The 19397-nt window shown below is 42.3% G+C and overlaps 1 protein-coding gene across 1 annotated transcript; it reads right to left on the minus strand.

Moving 5' to 3' along the window:
• Positions 1–1230: 1230 nt before the first annotated feature.
• Positions 1231–19077, minus strand: LOC121569795 (V-type proton ATPase 16 kDa proteolipid subunit). Its single transcript, XM_041880995.2, has 3 exons — positions 18799–19077; positions 3044–3227; positions 1231–2690 (listed from the first exon to the last, which is right to left on the minus strand). The coding sequence occupies exons 1-3, from the start codon at positions 18869–18871 to the stop codon at positions 2486–2488; spliced, it is 462 nt and encodes a 153-aa protein (XP_041736929.1). The 5' UTR covers positions 18872–19077; the 3' UTR covers positions 1231–2485.
• Positions 19078–19397: the final 320 nt, after the last annotated feature.

Raw genomic sequence — 19397 nt, forward strand, 5'->3', positions numbered from 1 at the left:
TACCTAAGATTTTTTTTAAATAACTAACCCAAGATAGACTAGAGCCTGTCGTTTCCAATGATAGTAAATTAATCCTAGTGGGCAGAACAAGCAAAGAGGTGGGCAGAGCCAAGCACCAGCTAGTAAGATCCTATTGGCGCGTTCTAGCATTTATATTTCCAAGATTTCCGTTAGGGAACGCCTACTCTGTGAAGTGTGCAGTAACTCAATTCGCCCTTGCACTCCGAAACAACCTTTTTGAAACTGGCAAAGGGTAAAGTCTACAAAACGCAGTGCATCTGTTACAGAGTGGGAAATGTTTTCTCTCCAACTATAGTGCAGTTGCATAGAGGTGAAGATGGTGAACGCAAAGTATATGTATAGTGCTGCTGTAGAAACATGAACATGGCTTAACATTCCTACACTACTTTTATTTCACCTTTATTTAACAAGGTAAGCCAGTTGAGAACAAGTTCTCATTTACAACTGCGACCTGGCCAAGATAAAGCAAAGCAGTGCGATACAAACAACAGAGTTACATATGGGGTAAAACAAAACATAAAGTCAAAAATACAACAGAAAATATATATACAGTGTGTGCAAATGTAGCAAGTTATGGAGGTAAGGCAATAAATAGGCCATAGTGCAAAATAATTACAATTAGTATTAACACTGGAATGATAGATGTGCAAGAGATGATGTGCAAATAGAGATACTGGGGTGCAAATGAGCAAAATAAATAATATGGGGATGAGGTAGTTGGGTGGGCTAATTTCAGATGGGCTGTGTACAGGTGCAGTGATCGGTAAGGTGCTCTGACAACTGATGCTTAAAGTTATTGAGGGAGATAAGAGTCTCCAGCTTCAGAGATTTTTGCAGTTCGTTCCAGTCATTGGCAGCAGAGAACTACAGCACATATAGGATCAATTTCATACATACCACCACTTGCTTGTTGCTGGAACGAATTACATAAGGCTGACAGGAGACATTGGCTGCGACTGAGCCTGCATCTGTAGTGCTGGCAGTGTGGCAATGGCATCAATATCCAAATCCATGTGCTACTTACTGCCGTTGAACACCCCCCCCACCACCACCCCCCAGAGGTAATGCTACGCAAATGACCCTGTGCTGCTTCTGGGTTGAGTACTAGAAAATAAGTGAATGTACAATTTCAGTGCAAATGGATAAAGAGCTATTCTTCCATTCTAAAATTGTTTCAGAAAATCATTAAATAATGCAAGGGAAAAAATGTGGTTTGGAGGTTGAGATTTAATTGGAAATTAGACAGACGAGGCCCGACAGTGAGCAACTGCAACCCCACGGCTGGGGTTGTCATAACGTCTTGCAATGGAAACAGTTTACGACCAAACGGGGGGGAACCTACCTGAATCTGTCCAATAGAATCTGTCTAGTTTTCGTTTGGAGTAATGATAACACCCCAGTACTACAGGTCAACCGTACGAATGAGTGTTGAGAATGACGTATTAGTGTTAAAACAAACACACTTACACAGCATACACACGCACGCTCACATGCCACACACTTTTACATGCCAGCCGCATAAACACACAGTTAACGCCCACATCTGGACATCAGAGACAGTCTCCATAGTAACCCTAGCTATACACATTCATTACATCTCTCTCTCATTGGGAACTCGATAAAGACTTTGTTCCATTTAAAACAGTTTTATTAACATTTCAAAATCGTCATAAATAATTAGTGAAAAAAACAACAAAACAAAAATATAGTTTCCATGTCCTCGTATTAGTTAGGTCCTTTAATGTGAAAATGGTCCCCAGAAAAAAAAATAAAAAATGATTTGTCCAACAGTCAGTTCTTCAGACATTAAAACAAAAAACAAAAACAAAGGAACAATAATAATAAAAGCAATTTAGCAGACACACACAAATGAGAGGAAATTGGGAGGAAGGAAGGACGAACGCGTCACTACATTTACAAGGGGTTGACTACTGGACTCAAGGACGACTGTACAGGAAAAGAGATACGACTGGAATAGAGGAGACGCTTTTCACTTCCCTCCCAATCCCAAATCAACCCCATGTCGTGTCCCAAATCGCACCCTATTCCCTATTGAGTGCACTACTTTTGACCAGAGCACTATGGCCCATACAGCTCTGGTCAAAAGTAGTGCACTATGTAGAGAATATGGTGCCATTTGGGGCACAGCCCATAACACCTCAAGATGCCTCCCTCGTAGATCTGACAGGCATGATTAAGGAATGTAGGTAGGTAGGGGGTAGGTATGTGGCTTTACTATTACCATATTGCTAACACTTATTCATACCTATTAGATCTACAAAGGACCATCAAGTAGTGTCACTAGGAAAGAAGTGGCTAAAGGGAGTTGATTTGGAACCGGGCGTAAAGGCATGCTCTCCAATTTGTTCTTTATTTCTTAGTTGTTTATATATGGAATGGATGACGTAGCGTTGACTAGACGTACACGGACGGATGGAAGGACTTTGTTATTTTCTTTATTTCTCTATTTCGTGGAGAGGATGAGAGCCACGATAAGACCGTAGAGCCCCAGGACCTCTGCGAAGATCAGGATGAGGATCATGCCCACGAAAAGCCTGGGCTGCTGGGCGGTGCCCCGAACGCCTGCGTCACCCACAATGCCGATGGCGAAACCAGCCGCCAGCCCGCTCAGCCCCACGCTCAGCCCAGCACCCAGGTGGAGGAAACTCCTACAGGAGAGAGTGGTGACGGATAGAGCGAGATGGAGAGAGGATAGAAAGAGTGAGGAGGAGGGATGGAGATGGGTTGGAGAGAAGGAGAAAGAGATGGGGAGGGAGAGAGAGAGAGAGGGGAGATTTAAAACAATAGCAGTCATAGCATCCCAAAGAGATTGCAGACCATCAGTTTACAGATGTAGTAGTACATCGCTAATACTTCTGAAAAACAATATGGTGAAAAATCCACCAATCCTATCAAGTGGAGCCAATACCATATTACTACCAATCAGATCGTTTCAGACATGCAGTGCCTAGCGGTAGACTTGAGTATGGGTAACTAGCGTCTGCACTGTCTGAGCTCTTACTTGTAGAGCGTGACTTTCTCTGAAATGTTGTTGGCGATGAGCACCGCCACCACCAGCCCGTAGATGGCGATGATACCCGCCATGACCACAGGAATGATGGACTTCATGATGAGCTCCGGCCGCATCACCGACATGGCAGCGATGCCCGTGCCGCTCTTAGCCGTGCCATAGGCCGCCCCCAATGCTGGAGGAGAGAAGGAGAATTTAGAATTTCAAAAAAGACCATCCTATTTGGTCAACAGAACACACTTGTTTCAAGTTTTAAAATTGTCTGTCTCTGCGTCCAGTATGAAGGAAGTTATAGATACATTCGCGAGCCAATGCTAACTAGCGTTAGCGCAATGACTGGAAAGACTGTTCCCATAGACTTCCGGTCATTGCGCTAACGCTAGTTACCAATTGTGCTAACTAACGCTAGTTAACAATTGTGCTAACTAACGCTAGTTAACAACTCCCTTCAAACTGAACGCAGACATAAAAATGGTATCCACTAGTTCATCTGACTCTGGGGAAGTAGATAAAATGTCTACATTGCCAACATCCCGAACTATCCCTTTAACTCTGAGGCTCGCACCATCTGTGATTGCAAAGGTTCCTAAATTCTTGAGCCTATATGGCTGCCTTAATTGCTTAAAAATCAGTCCTTTTCTCCCTTTCAACTGTACTGAAAGACTTGACAGCTATAAACAATATGGCGATAACTCAGCTCATCATTAGGATGGCTTTCACCTGGTCAGTTCTTTCAGCGAGGAGAGGATTTAAGGAAAAATTATTTTAAAAAAGAGCCACGGAGAGAAAGACTCCAGATGTAGCCAGAGAAAACAAGGTGTGTGTCCCAATAATATATCCTTTCTCCTGAAGTGTACACTTGTTCATTACTTTCCACAAATCTAAAAAAGCATTGGCTTGATATGGGCATGGGCAAGAGGTATACTGAACAAAAATATAAAACGCAACATGCAACAATTTCAAAGATTTTACTGAGTTAGAGTTCATAGAAGGAAATCAGTCGATTGAAATAAATTCATTAGGCCCTAATTTATGGATTTCACATGACTGGGCAAGGGCGCTGCCATGGGTGGGCCTTGGAGGGCATAGGCCCACCCACTTGGGAGCCAGGACCACCCACTGGGGAGCCAGGCCCAGCCAGTCAGAATTAGTTTTTCCCCACAAAAGTGCTTTATTACAGACAGAAATACTCCTCAGTGGCCTCCCGAGTGGCGCAGCGGTCTAAGGCACTGCAACACTACAGACCCAGGTTCGTTCCCAGGCTGTGTCACAACCGGGAGTCCCATAGGATGGCGCACAATTAGCCCAGCATCGTCCGGGTTAGGGGAGGGTTTGGCCGGGGGGGGCTTTACTTGGCTCATCGCGCTCTAGCGACTCCTTGTGGCGGGCCGGTTGCCTGCAGGTTGACTTTGGTTGTCAGTTGAACAGTGTTTCCTCCGACACATTGGTGGGGCTTGCTTCCGGGTTAAGCTGGTGGGTGTTAAGGAGTGCGGTTTGGTGGGTCATGTATCAGAGGCCGTATGACTCAACCTTTGCTTCTTCCGAGCCCATTGGGGAGTTGAAGCAATGAGACAAGATTGTAATTGGATCGCAATTGGATATCACGAAAATTGGGAGAAAAGGGGAGTATTTTTTATTTTTTTATGGCCAAATTCTCTGGCAACAGCTCTGTTGGGCAGTCAGTATGCCAATTGCACGCTCCCGCAAAACCTGTGGCATTGTGTTGTGTGACAAAACTGCACATTTTAGAGTGGCCTTTACTGTCCCCAGCACAAGGTGCACCTGTGTAATGATCATGTTATTTAATCAGCTTCTTGATATGCCACACCTGTCAGGTGGATGGATTATCTTGGCAAATGAGAAATGCACCTTCATACAGTTGAAGTCAGAAGTTTACATACACCTTAGCCAAATACATTTAAACTCAGTATTTCACAATTCCTGACATTTAATCCTAGTAAAAATGTCCTGTTTTAGGTCAGTTACGATCAAGAATGTGAAATGTCTGAATAATAGTAGAGAGAATTATTTATTTCAGCTTTTATTTATTTCATCACATTCCCAGTGGGTCAGAAGTGTACATACACTCAATTAGTATTTGGTAGCATTGCCTTTAAATTGTTTAACTTGGGTCAAACGTTTCCGGTAGCCTTCCACAAGCTTCCCACAATAAGTTGGGTGAATTTTGGCCCATTCCTCCTGACAGAGCTGGTGTAACTGAGTCAGGTTTGTAGGCCTCCTTGCTCGCACACGCTTTTTCAGTTCTGCCCACAAATGTTCTATAGGATTGAGGTCAGGGCTTTGTGATGGCCACTCCAATACCTTGACTGATGTCCTTAAGCCATTTGGCCACAACTTTGGAAGTATGCTTGGGGTCATTGTCCATTTGGAAGACCCATTTGCGACAAAGCTTTAACTTCCTGACTGATGTCTTGAGATGTTGCTTCAATATATCCACATAATTTTCCTTCCTCATGATGCCATCAGACGAGAGGACATTTCTCCAAAAAGTACAATCTTTGTCCCCACGTGCAGTTGCAAACCGTAGTCTGTCTTTTTTATGGCGGTTTTGGAGCAGTGGCTTCTTCCTTGCTGAGCGGCCTTTCAGGTTATGTCGATATAGGACTCGTTTTACTGTGGATATAGATACTTTTGTACCCGTTTCCTCCAGCATCTTCACAAGGTCCTTTGCTGTTGTTCTGGGATTGATTTGCACTTCTCACACCAAAGTACGTTCATCTCTAGGAGACAGTACGCGTCTCCTTCCTGAGCGGTTTGACGGCTGCATGGTCCCATGGTGTTTATACTTGCGTACTATTGTTTGTAGAGATGAACGTGGTACCTTCAGGCGTTTGGAAATTGCTCCCAAGGATGAACCAGACTCGTGGAGGTCAACATTTTTTTTCTGAGGTCTTAGCTGATTTCTTTTGATTTTCCCATGATGTCAAGCAAAGAGGCACCGAGTTTGAAGGCAGGCCTTGAAATACATCCACACCTCCAATTGACTCAAATGATGTCAATTAGCCTATCAGAAGCTTCTAAAGCCATGACATCATTTCCTGGAATTTTCCTAGCTGTTTAAAGGCACACTCAACTTAGTGTATGTAAACTTCTGACCTGCTGGAATTGTGATACAGTGAATTATAAGTGAAATAATCTGTCTGTAAACAATTGTTGGAAAAATTACTTGTGTCATGCACAAAGTAGATGTCCTAACCGACTTGCTAAAACTATAGTTTGTTAACAAGAAATGTGTGGAGTGGTTGAAAAACGAGTTTTAATGACTCCAACCTAAGTGTATGTAAACTTCCGACTTCAACTGTACATCCTTTACGTGTCATCATATCTAAACAGCAATACAACAGGCGTAAGCTTTCTATCAAAAAATATGAAATTCTTAAATATCTCACGTCTACTAGTGAACCCAGCTCTACGCTTCTCTTCCTCGGGTGTCGATGGCTTCTGTACACTAACAAATTTGAGATAAGCTTTTTGTGCATATTGAACATTTCTGGGATCTTTTATTTCAGCTCATGAAACATGGGACCAACACATTGCATGTTGCGTTTATATTTTTGTTCAGTGTAAATAGCCAAGAGACAAGGACAAAGTCTCACTTCAGTAGAGTTTCGTTTCAAGTAAATTAGACCAACTTATGTGTGTGCAACGCTTCTAAAAATGAATCTTTCAACTCAGCTCTTCATGTGCAGTGTTGAAGCGCAAGGTGGAATAGGCTATAGGATTTGTAGTTCCTTGACTGTGCAATTAAATTTACCAGCTATGAAACAAAATGGTAGAAATACTTTGAAAATAGCTACTGCAGAATTAATTTCTCTCTAAATGTGATCATACTTGACTATTTGTATTCACAAATGCGAGTGAAATGTAACTGTGGAGCCTGACCACCTGCCAACGTGGCTGGGGAATTTGACCCACCAATGCCAAAATCTACCCGCATTTGGCAGGTGTTCATTTTAGTCCCTGAATGAGAGATAATGGGGACATAGCCATGCAGTGCTGAACCCCGAAGGCAGTAGAGCTAGCCTAGCCAAACTGAAGTGAAAAAATCCCAGAGAGCGAGGCCAACAGTCAGTCTGGTTTAACCAGCCTATCGTCCACACTACTCTAATTAGCCATGTAGCCTATTTTCACACCTCCTCCACAAATATCAGTGTGGGGCACGCACACAAGGGGTTGGACTTGGGCGGTATCCAGATTGTCATACCGACATTGTGCCATTCCGAGATATTCAGTAATATAGTCACAGATCACAAGGGGCGCTATTTTCAAACCCCACTGAGACGCTTAATCAGAAGGTTAGCAATGCTAACAAGTCCATGTAAAATCACAGAAAATGCTAACTAAATGCTAAGGAGCGCACTGCGGATATTTTATACAGTCTCTGACCTAAACTATTTGCAAGACAGACATTCCAGCTCAAAGTTTTACAAGTAACTCAAAAATGCTACTCACAGTTTGGTGCACGCACAAAACAAATATTAGACAGCAAGGCTTTTGATCCAGGAGGGGATTCTCTGCTGTTACCAAGCTAAGCTTGATTTTGGAAGAAGCTAACCATTTAGCTAGATAGCTAACAAGCTACTAAATTTGCAAACTAAATGCACAACTGCAGAGTGTCGTGACGTGACTTACTTTAATGTATGACTGTTATTTATCGAATCACCTAACTATATTTAATTGTCACTCTATTAAATTAATCATGTAACAATTAACTCATTAGGAATTTGGGGCACCACGGAAGAAGTTGTTTAACGAGTTGCCATCTCCCGAATTAATCTCTTAGAAGATATATATCGATAACAGTCACTTATTAAATAATGACCTCTTATCAGTCTCATTCTGAACGTCGCATAATCCTTGAACCTGCAAGAACCCTCACCTTATTGATGAATCAGCAATACACAAATTGGCTTAATTATTTATTTACTAACTAAATAATAAACAAACACACATAGGTTATTGATTACTAATGTAATACAATGAAAACAGGTCCCTAGTGGACTGGACTAACATTAGCATGAATGGTTGGGTAGTGGAGGGGTCAGAATGGAAGGGAGAGAGAGATTCAAACTATCGTGGTTACTTTGGAGACTATGCTCACAGTAATCATAATACTTATGCACCCTAATAAAGCTAATTCGGAATAGAAATGCAACATGTATTTACGTGTAGCTATCCTCGATTGTCGAGTTGATGTAGGACTCTGGTTTGCCCACCAGAGATCCCAATGTCCTTGGTAGAGTTTCTGGTCATAGTGCTGGTTAGAATGGATACTTCAGATGTACCAGCGGTTCTCAGAGGGATTGTCCTCGATCTCGTGTCTTTAGTGAATGTTCTCTAGACGACTATACATGCCAGCTGCAGACTGAAATAAGGTCTAGTGCATTGTCATCTTCACCTCGTGTAGAGGTTGAGAGTTTCTCCATTTCAAAAGTGTGGTCTAACGTGTTTTGGTCTTTCTAGTCTAACCATTTTGTAACATGTAGCTTCAGCTTCACGCTTCTTGATCTTGTAGAGTGTCAACCATTTTAAGCCGTGGGGCTTACTGGTCTGGTAGAAATTCAACCGTTTGCAACTTTAGGCTCACGCTTCACGTCTGCTGGTCTAAAGGTTGATTTGTTTTTCAAGGCTTTTTATGCACTCGGGGTAAAAGGGGCGTTCCATCATGTGGTCCTCTGTAGCTCAGCTGGTAGAGCACGGCGCTTGTAACGCCAAGGTAGTGGGTTCGATCCCCGGGACCACCCATACACAAAAAAAAAAATTATGCACGCATGACTGTAAGTCGCTTTGGATAAAAGCGTCTGCTAAATGGCATATTATTATTATTATTATTATTATTATACAAGATCTCTGATGTCACTCGGGGCGTGGCTATTCACTGTGCATAGTTTATATGAAAAACTATTATCTCATTAGAAGACTAAAATCACATTCCTATCTTCACCAAAATACTCTCATACTTAACCATATACAGTGGGGAAAAAAAGAATTTAGTCAGCCACCAATTGTGCAAGTTCTCCCACTTAAAAAGATGAGAGAGGCCTGTAATTTTCATCATAGGTACACATCAACTATGACAGAAAAAATCAGAAAAAAATTCAGGAAAATCACATTGTAGGATTTTTTATGAATTTATTTGCAAATTATGGTGGAAAATAGGTATTTGGTCAATAACAAAAGTTTTTCAATACTTTGTTATATACCCTTTGTTGGCAATGACACAGGTCAAACGTTTTCTGTAAGTCTTCACACGGTTTTCACACACTGTTGCTGGTATTATGGCCCATTCCTCCATGCAGATCTCCTCTAGAGTAGTGATGTTTTGGGGCAACACAGACTTTCAACTCCCTCCAAAGATTTTCTATGGGGTTGAGATCTGGAGACTGGCTAGGTCACTCCAGGACCTTGAAATGCTTCTTACGAAGCCACTCCTTCGTTGCCCGGGCGGTGTGTTTGGGATCATTGTCATGCTGAAAGACCCAGCCACGTTTCATCTTCAATGCCCTTGCTGATGGAAGGAGGATTTCACTCAAAATCTCACGATACATGGCCCCATTCATTCTTTCCTTTACACGGATCAGTCGTCCTGGTCCCTTTGCAGAAAAACAGCCCCAAAGCATGATGTTTCCACCCCCATGCTTCACAGTAGGTATGGTGTTCTTTGGATGCAACTCAACATTCTTTGTCCTCCAAACGCGACGAGTTGAGTTTTTACCAAAAAGTTCTATTTTGGTTTCATCTGACCATATGACATTCTCCCAATCCTCTTCTGGATCATCCAAATGCACTCTAGCAAACTTCAGACGGGCCTGGACATGTACTTGCTTAAGTAGGGGGACACGTCTGGCACTGCAGGATTTGAGTCCCTGGCGGCGTAGTGTGTTACTGATGGTAGGCTTTGTTACTTTGGTCCCAGCTCTCTGCAGGTCATTCACTAGGTCCCTCCGTGTGGTTCTGGGATTTTTGCTCACCGTTCTTGTGATCATTTTGACCCCACGGGGTGAGATCTTGCGTGGAGCCCCAGATCGAGAGAGATTATCAGTGGTCTTGTATGTCTTCCATTTCCTAATAATTGCTCCCACAGTTGATTTCTTCAAACCAAGCTGCTTACCTATTGCAGATTCAGTCTTCCCAGCCTGGTGCAGGTCTACAATTGTGTTTCCGGTGTCCTTTGACAGCTCTTTGGTCTTGGCCATAGTGGAGTTTGGAGTGTGACTGTTTGAGGTTGTGGACAGGTGTCTTTTATACTGATAACAAGTTCAAACAGGTGCCATTAATACAGGTAACGAGTGGAGGACAGAGGAGCCTCTTCAAGAAAGAGTTACAGGTCTGTGAGAGCCAGAAATGTTGCTTGTTTGTAGGTGACCAAATACTTATTTTCCACCATAATTTGCAAATAAATTCATATAAAATCCTACAATGTGATATTCTGGATTTTTTTTCCTCAATTTGTCTGTCATAGTTGACGTGTACCTATGATGAAAATTACAGGCCTCTCTCATCTTTTTAAGTGGGAGAACTTGCACAATTGGTGGCTGACTAAATACTTTTTTCCCCCCACTGTATATCTACTGATGGTTTTAAATCAGGTTTCCTGGATATAACGAAAGTTTTCCCGCAGGGGTTGATTATGGGTCCTGTATTTTTTACTGTTTACATTAATAATATCGACTTGTCTGTAAAACACTGTAACCTGCATATGTATGCCGATGATACTGATGTGTATGCTATTGCCCACACGGTTTACCAGATTATCTGAACCAGTGCCGTTTAAGATGAGGGAGGACAATTGTATTTTCTGTGAGCATGGCCTTATTTCTATTACAGCATATTGGATGACTGTCATTCATATTCCATTTACCCAGCTCAATGTAACAGCGATAGGTTTAGACTACTACATGACACTCAAATTTTCCATATACCCATCATGAGGTTGCTACATCCTAGCCTATGAATGAAAGTTTACAACGTAGGTGCACAAAGGTCGAGAGAAACGTTTGAGGTGACAGACAGTGACACATGGACAGACAGTGACATTCAATACCGCCTTGCACACTCTTGCCTGGATCTAGCTGATATAGGGTGTAATCATTAGTCCAACAGTTGCAAATGAGTGTTAAATATATTTTATGTTTGAGATTCTTCAAATAGCCACCCTTTGAATTGATGACAAAATACGAATACAGAACTTGTTTTTGCGTGGATTCCACGATGCAGATAGCTTTTAACAGCTAGGACTGCCATTTCTTGTCCCGGAATCCCGCTTAAGAGACAGGTTGAAGCCTGCTTGACAGAGACGCTAAGCTGCCAGCCATCAAGCTAACGAAGTTGGTACCAGATGAGTTTTGCAATGGAGCCCTCTTTGTCTGGAGTACTAAATGAACAGTTCCAGCGCTGTAGGAGCTTTCTATTACGCATTGTTTCGGGACAAACCGGATCACTCGGAATTCCAATGCAGCAATTGTTTACTTGCCGAGGATTATAGGCTTGAGGTGGCTTCCTTGATCACGCAGGTTGCCAGCCTACGTAAGAAACTGGGGAAAACGCAGAGTGGAAGGTTTACATATTCTACGCCAGTGGCTGGAAGGCGTTCACGCTTGTTGGATGCATCTCCGCCTTGTCGTTTGTCGTTATCCGACTGGCCGGTGTTGCCCGGAGCTCCCCCATCTGGCCGTCGAAGGAACACAGCATGAGGAGAAAGGCAATCAATCAACGATGGTCACATGTCACGAGCCGTGGAAGCCAAAGACAGTGACCTTGCGCAAAGCAGTCTACACTCCCAACGAGAGGCCCGGAGCGAATACAAACAACGAATAGTTTCGCCGTCCTGGAGTCTGATCTTCCTGCACCTTCGTCGCTGGGGGTGCCTGTGTCTGCGGCAGCAGTGCCTACTACTACGATTTCGAAGTCGGCAACCTTCCGTCCCTGCTCTGGATCCTCCATCTGTCGGATGCCTGTATCATGTGAAGCGTGGAAGTGGGCGGATTTCCTCGTCCATCTCGCCAGCCAAGATTTTGGGCAGCTCCATGGTAAGAAATGTGACCGTTCCTGTTGCAAAAACAATGTACTAACCCGGAGAACGAGTAAATGACATTACTAAGCTGCTCCCGAATGTATTACGTCAGGACATGGAAATCGATTCTATTGTAGTCCATGTGGGTTTTATTGACATTATGAAGAACAGCTCTGAACAGTTGAAACTGAATTTAAAAAGAGATGATTGACTCTGTTAGAAACTAACAAAAAAAACATATCTGGCCCTGTGCCCTCTATGAATCGTGGCATTGAACACTTTAGCAGGATTCTTGCTCTTCACAACTGGCTACGTGATTATTGCAGCTCAATGGGTGTAACTTTTGTTGACAATTTAAATACCTTTTGGAAACAAAACACGTTTTATAAGGAGGATGGGATCCACCCAAATCATTTTGGTTCCTGGATCCTTTCACAGCATTATACGTTTGCGTTGAGACAATGACTTAGCAATGACCCCAGCTCAGCTAATCCCTACCATTGTGACGCAGAGTTGTCAAAACGCTTCTGCAAATGTACATTACATCAGGGGCGTCGGTAGACAACGTGGGTAACCTGGTTTGTGTCCCTCTAGCTGCCCTGGGTGCCTCTGCTGATCCTGCAGTGATCATGTACCTAGGAACCAGATTTATACTGTTAGCACTGAGCCGGTGTGCCCGAGGAGGCAGTCCACAGTGTGCAGCTCTCCCTGCACTAACATAAAGAACATGACCACATCTACTGCTGCTAAGCTGAAACTCACTTAGATAATACCGTGGTAGCAATACAAGGTTATAACATTTACAGAAAATATAGAAATGCCAATGGTGGTGTTGCTGTTTATATTCAGAACCACATTTCTGTGAAGATTAGAGAGGATCTCATGTTAAATACTGTTGAAGTAATATGGCTACAGATTCATCTGCCTCACCTAAAGCCAATTCTGGTGGGAAGCTGCTATAGACAACCAAGTGCGAACAGTCTGTATCTGGATAACGTGTGAAATGCTTGATGCAGGGCGGCAGGTAGCTTAGTGGTTAAGAGCGTTGTGCCAGTAACCGAAAGGTCGCTGGTTCTAATCCCCAAGCTGACTAGGTGAAAAATCTGTTTGTGCCCTTGAGCAAGGCACTTAACCCTAATTGCTCCTGTATGTCGCTCTGGATAAGAGCGTCTGCTAAATGACTAAAATGTAAATGCTTAATGTATGTGATATCAATAGCGAGGTATACTTTCTGGGTGATTTAAAGATTGACTGGCTTTCATCAGGATGCCCACTCAAGAGAAAGCTTCAAACTGTAACCAGTGCCTGCAACCTGGTTCAGGTTATCAGTCAACCTACCAGGGTGGTTACAAACAGTACAGGAATTACATCATCAACATCCATTGATCATATCTTTACTAATGTTGCAGAGATTTGTTTGAAAGCAGTATCCAAATCCATTGGATGTAGTGATCACAATATAGTAACCATATCTGGGAAAACCAAAGGCTGGACCTAATATTGTGTATAAGAGGTATCCAATACGTTTTGTAGTGATTCCTATATTGTTGATGTAAAGAATATATGTTGGTCCGTGGTGTGTAATGATGAGCAGACAGACACTGCACTTGACACATTTATGAATTTGCTTATTCCAGTTACTAATAAGCATGCAACCATTAAGAAAATGACTGTAAAATCTGTTAAATCCCCATGGATTGATGAGGAATTGAAAAATTGTATGGTTGAGAGGGATGAGGCAAAAGGAATGGCAAATAAGTCTGACTGCACAACCGATTGGCAAACGTATTGCAAATTGAGAAATCATGTGACTAAACTGAATAAAAAGAAGAAGAAACAACACTATGAAACAAGGATAAATGACAAAGAATGATAGTAAAAAGCTTTGGAGCACCTTAAATGACAATTTGGGAAAAAAGGCAAAACTCAGCTCCACATTCATTGAATCAGATGGCTCATTCATCACAAAACCAACTGATATTGCCAACTACTTGAATACTTTTTTCATTGGCAAGATTAGCAAACTTAGGCATGACATGCCAGCAACAATTTCTGACACTACACATCCAAGTATATCTGACTAAACTATGAAAGACAAGCATTGTAATTTTGAACTCCGTAAAGTCAGTATGGAAGAGGTGAAAAAATGGTCTATTAACAATGACAAGCCACCGGGGTCTGACAACTTGGATGGAAAATTGCTGAGGATAATAACGGACCATATTAACACTCCTATTTGCCATATTTTCAATTTAAGCCTACTAGAATGTGTGTGCCCCCAGGCTTGGAGAGAAGCAAAAGTCATTCTGCTACCTAAGAATAGTAAAGCCCCCTTTACTGGCTCAAATAGCCGGTTACCAAACCTTAGTAAACTATTGGAAAAAATTGTGTTTGACCAGATAAAATGCTATTTTACTGTAAACAAATTGACAAACTTCAGCATGCTTATAGAGAAGGACATTCAACAAGCACAGCACTTACAAAAATGACTGATGATTGGCTGAGAGAAATTGATGATAAAAAGATTGTGGGGGCTGTTTTATTAGACTTCAGTGCGGCTTTTGACATTATCGATCATAATCTGCTGCTGGAAAAACTTGTGTTATGGCTTTACACCCCCTGCTATAATGTGGATAAAAGAGTTACTTGTCTAACAGAACACAGAGTGTGTTCTTTAATGGAAGCCTCTCAAAAATAAACCAGGTAGATTCAGGAATTCCCCAGGGCAGCTCTCTAGGCCCCTTGCCTTTTCCATCTTTACTAACGACATGCCATTGGCTTTGGGTAAATTTGGATCAAAACAGTCACTAAACTTCAACTACAGTTGAAGACGGAAGTTTACATTCACTTAGGTTGGAGTCATTAAAACTTGTTTTTCAACCACTCCACAAATTTCTTGTTAACAAACTATAGTTTTGGCAAGTCGGTTAGGACATGTACTTTGTGCATGATTTTTCCAACAATTGTTTACAGGCAGATTATTTCACTGTATCACAATTCCAGTGGGTCAGAAGTTTACATAAAGTAAGTTGACTGTGCCTTTAAACAGCTTTGAAAATTCTAGAAAATTATATCATGGCTTTAGAAACTTAGGCTAATTGACATCATTTGAGTCAATTGGAGGTGTACCTGTGGATGTATTTCAAGGCCTACCTTCAAACTCAGTGCCTCTTTGCTTGACATCATGGGAAAATCTAAATAAATCAGCCAAGACCTCACAAAGGAAATTGTAGACCTCCACAAGTATGGTTCATCCTTGGGAGCAATTTCCAAATGCCTGAAGGTACCACGTTCAAGGCCGCTCAGCAAGGAAGAAGCCACTGCTCCAAAACCGCCATAAAAAAGCCAGACTACGGTTTGCAACTGCACACGGGGACAAAGATTGTACTTTGAGAAATGTCCTCTGGTCTGATGAAACAAAAATATAACTGTTTGGCCATAATGACCATCGTTATGTTTGGAGGAAAAAGGGGGGGCTTGCAAGCCGAAGAAAACCATCCCAACCGTGAAGCACGGGGGTGGCAGAATCATGCTGTGGGGGTGCTTTGCTGCAGGAGGGACTGGTGCACTTCACAAAATAGATGGCATTATGAGGAAGGAAAATTATGTGGATATATTGAAGTAACACCTCAAGACATCAGTCAGGAAGTTAAAGCTTGGTCGCAAATGGGTCTTCCAAACGGTCAATGACCCCAAGCATACTTCCAAACTTGTGGCAAAATGGCTTAAGGACAACAAAGTCAAGGTATTGGAGTGGCCATCACAAAGCACGGACCTCAATCATATAGACATTTTGTGGGCAGAACTGAAAAAGCGTGTGCAAACAAGGAGGCCTACATACCTGACTCAGTTACACCAGCTCTGTCAGGAGGAATGGGCCAAAATTCACCCAACTTATTGTGGGAAGCTTGTGGAAGGCTACCCGAAATGTTTGACCCAAGTTAAGCAGTTTAAAAGGCAATGCTACCAAATACTAATTGAGTGTATGTAAACTTCTGACCCACTGGGAATGTGATGAAAGAAATAAAAGCTGAAATAAGTCATTCTCTCTATTATTCTGACATTCACATTCTTAAAATAAAGTGGTGATCCTAACTGACCTAAAACAGGGTATCTTTACTAGGATTAAATGTCAGGGATTGTGAAAAACTGAGTTTAAATGTATTTCGCTAAGGTGTATGTAAACTTCCGACTTCAACTGTACATCTCGTAATGAATGTGGAAATTTAGCAAGCTGAGGAGACTAAACTGCTTGGAGTAACCCTGTATTGTAGACTGTCATAGTCAAAGCATATTGATACAACAGTAGCTAAGATGGTGAAAAGTATGTCCATAATTTAAGCGCTGCTCTGCCTTCTTAACACTATTAACAAGGCAGGTCCTACAGGCCCTAAATTTGTCTCACCTAGACAACTGTTCAGTATTTTCGTCAGGTGCCACAAAGAGGAACTTGGGAAAATTGCAGTTGGCTCAGAACAGGGAAGCATGGCTGGCCCTTAAAAGTACACGGAGAGCCGACATGCATGTCAGTCTCTCCTGGCTCAGAGTGGAAGAGAGATTGACTTCATCACTGCTTGTTTTTGTAAGAGGTGTTGACAAGCTGAATGTACCGAGCTGTCTGTTTAAACTACTATCACACAGCTCGGAAACCCGTGCCACTAGTCTCTTCACAGTCCCCAAGTCCAGAACAGGACTATGGGAGGCGCACAGTACTACACAGAGCCATGACTAAATGGAACTCTATTCCACATCAGGTAACTGATGCAAGCAGTAGAATCAGATTGAAAAAAAAAAAAAACAGGTAAACATACACCTTATGGAACAACGGGGACTGTGAAGAGACACACACAAGGGTATAAACACATGCATACGCACACATTGTGATATTGTTGTATGGTGGTATTAAACATTTTGTATTGTAGATGGGTAGTGGGTGTAATAATATCATATGATGTACCGTTTTATATGTAAGTGGTTTAATATGTTTGGACCCCAGGAAGAGTAGTCCCCTAATGGGGATCCCTAATAAATACAAATGACAGCTTTGCGCCCTCTTGCCATTCTCTCTCTCAAAAAAAAAAGAGTTAATTTGTGGAATTTCTTTCCTTCCTTCCTAATGCGTTTCAGCCAATCAGTTGTGTTGTGATAAGGTAGGGTGGTATACAGAAGATAGCCCTATTTGGTAAAAGACCAAGTCCATATAATGGCAAGAACAGCTCAAATATGCAAAGAGAAACGACAGTCCATCATTACTTTAAGACATGAAGGTCAGTCAATACGGAAAATCTCAAGAACTTTGAAAGTTCCTTCAAGTGCAGTCGCAAAAACCATCAAGCGCTATGGTGAAACTGGCTCTCATGAGGACCACCACAGGAATGGAAGACCCAGAGTTACCTCTGATGCAGAGGATAAGTTCATTAGAGTTAACAGCCTCAGAAATTGCAGCCCAAATAAATGAATGAAGTAACAGACATCTCAACATTAACTGTTCAGAGGGGACTGAGTGGATCAGGCCTTCATGGTCGATTTGCTGCAAAGAAACCACTACTAAAGGACAACAATAAGAAGAAGACACTTGCTTGTGTCAAGAAACACGAGCAATGGACATTAAACCGGTGGAAATGTGTCCTTTGGTCTGGAGTCCAAATTTGAGATTTTTTGTTCCAACCGCCGTGTCTTTGTGAGACGCAGTGTGGGTGAACGGATGATCTCTGCATGTGTATTTCCCACCATAAAGCATGGAGGTGGTGGTGTTATGGTGTGGGGGTGCTTTGCTGGTTACACTGTCTGATTTATTTAGAATTCAAGGCACACTCAACCAGCATGGCTATAACAGTATTCTGTAGCAATACGCCATCCCATCTGGTTTGGGCTTAGTGGGACGATAATTTGTTCCTCAACAGGACAATGACCCAACACACCTCCAGGCTGTGTAAGGGCTATTTTACCAAGAAGAAGAGTGATGGAGTGCTGCATCAGATGACCTGGACTCCACAATCCCCCGACCTCAACCAAATTGAGATGATTTGGGATGATTTGGGATGAGTCGGACTGCAGAGTGAAGGAAAAGCAGCCAACAAGTGCTCAGCATATGTGGGAACTCCTTCAAGACTGTTGGAAAAGCATTCTAGGTGAAGCTGGTTGAGAGAATGCCAAGAGTGTGCAAAGTTGTCATCAAGGCAAAGGGTGGCTATTTGAAGAATCTCAAATATAACATATATTTTGATTTGTTTAAAACGTTTTTGGTTACTACATGATTCCATGTGTTATTTCATCGTTTTAACGTCTTACCTATTATTCTACAATGTAGAAAATTGTAAAAATAAAGAAAAACCCTTGAATGAGTAGGTGTCCTAAAACTTTTGACCGGTAGTGTACATCAAACTGTATCAATAGAAATTGGCCAGCTTGTTTCGTCAATGACAACGTCATCTCCAGTACGAATACCTACCCCCTCACATGACAGGTGTGATGGCCAGTTATCTAACAAGCAACCGCATCCTCCTAGTTTTTTTTTTTACTTGCCCGCTCCATATTCGACACAAAATTCCTTAGTAGTAGACATTTCGACCGAGAGTAATATAAGACCCACACACACACACACACACACACACACACACACACACACACACACACACACACACACAGCTTATGATTGAACGAGGCATATGAGACATATGATTAAACGAGGGTGTTGTGTAGTTAACTTTACCGCTGAAGACCATAGCCGCAGAGGCTCCCATCACTGCAAAGAACGGGGAGTACTCGGGGCTTTCTGACGACATTCTTCCACGCGCTCAGGGAAAAGCTACTGACAGTGAAAGCGCACAACCGTGTATTTCCTTTCTTTTAAACGTCAACGTTTCTGTCGATTCTCAAGACTTTCAATTGCAAGGCCTTTCATGCAACACAGGGACGACAAGAAGAAGCCACCTCTTCACAGGAACACCGGTGTAGCTGCAGAAAATGGCGACACGGAAAATGTCACATGATCAGTTCACTGGGCATGTCCCATTATATCGATGTAGGGGTGTCCAAAATATCCTGCGTGCCATTTCATGTCCATGTCGTTCGCGTAAGGATAAAAATAATACAATTTGTTGCCAAGAAAGGTAGACGTTGTTTGTAAATTATTTAATCATCAAAGAAATTAGATGATATCCCTAATTTTGTTGTCATAGTGGTATGGTCCGCTGCAGGCTGTCTATGGTATTTTCATGCCTGCCTGGTTGTGGCAGGGGATGTCCTACTACCCAAGTCTGAAAAAATAAATATGGACGAAGCCATCGATGACGTAACCACATTGTTTAC

The sequence above is a fragment of the Coregonus clupeaformis genome, chromosome 7, assembly GCF_020615455.1.
Source record: "Coregonus clupeaformis isolate EN_2021a chromosome 7, ASM2061545v1, whole genome shotgun sequence".
Taxonomy (NCBI): Eukaryota; Metazoa; Chordata; class Actinopteri; order Salmoniformes; family Salmonidae; genus Coregonus; species Coregonus clupeaformis.

Coding starts and splice junctions, on each gene's coding strand:
- LOC121569795 (XM_041880995.2), bottom strand. CDS start 18,871: ATGTCGTCAGAAAGCCCCGAGTACTCCCCGTTCTTTGCAGTGATGGGA. Junction 3,228..18,798: donor TGCGGCTATGGTCTTCAGCG/GTAAAGTTAACT, acceptor TCTCTCCTCCAG/CATTGGGGGCGGCCTATGGC. Junction 2,691..3,043: donor GAGAAAGTCACGCTCTACAA/GTAAGAGCTCAG, acceptor TCTCTCCTGTAG/GAGTTTCCTCCACCTGGGTG.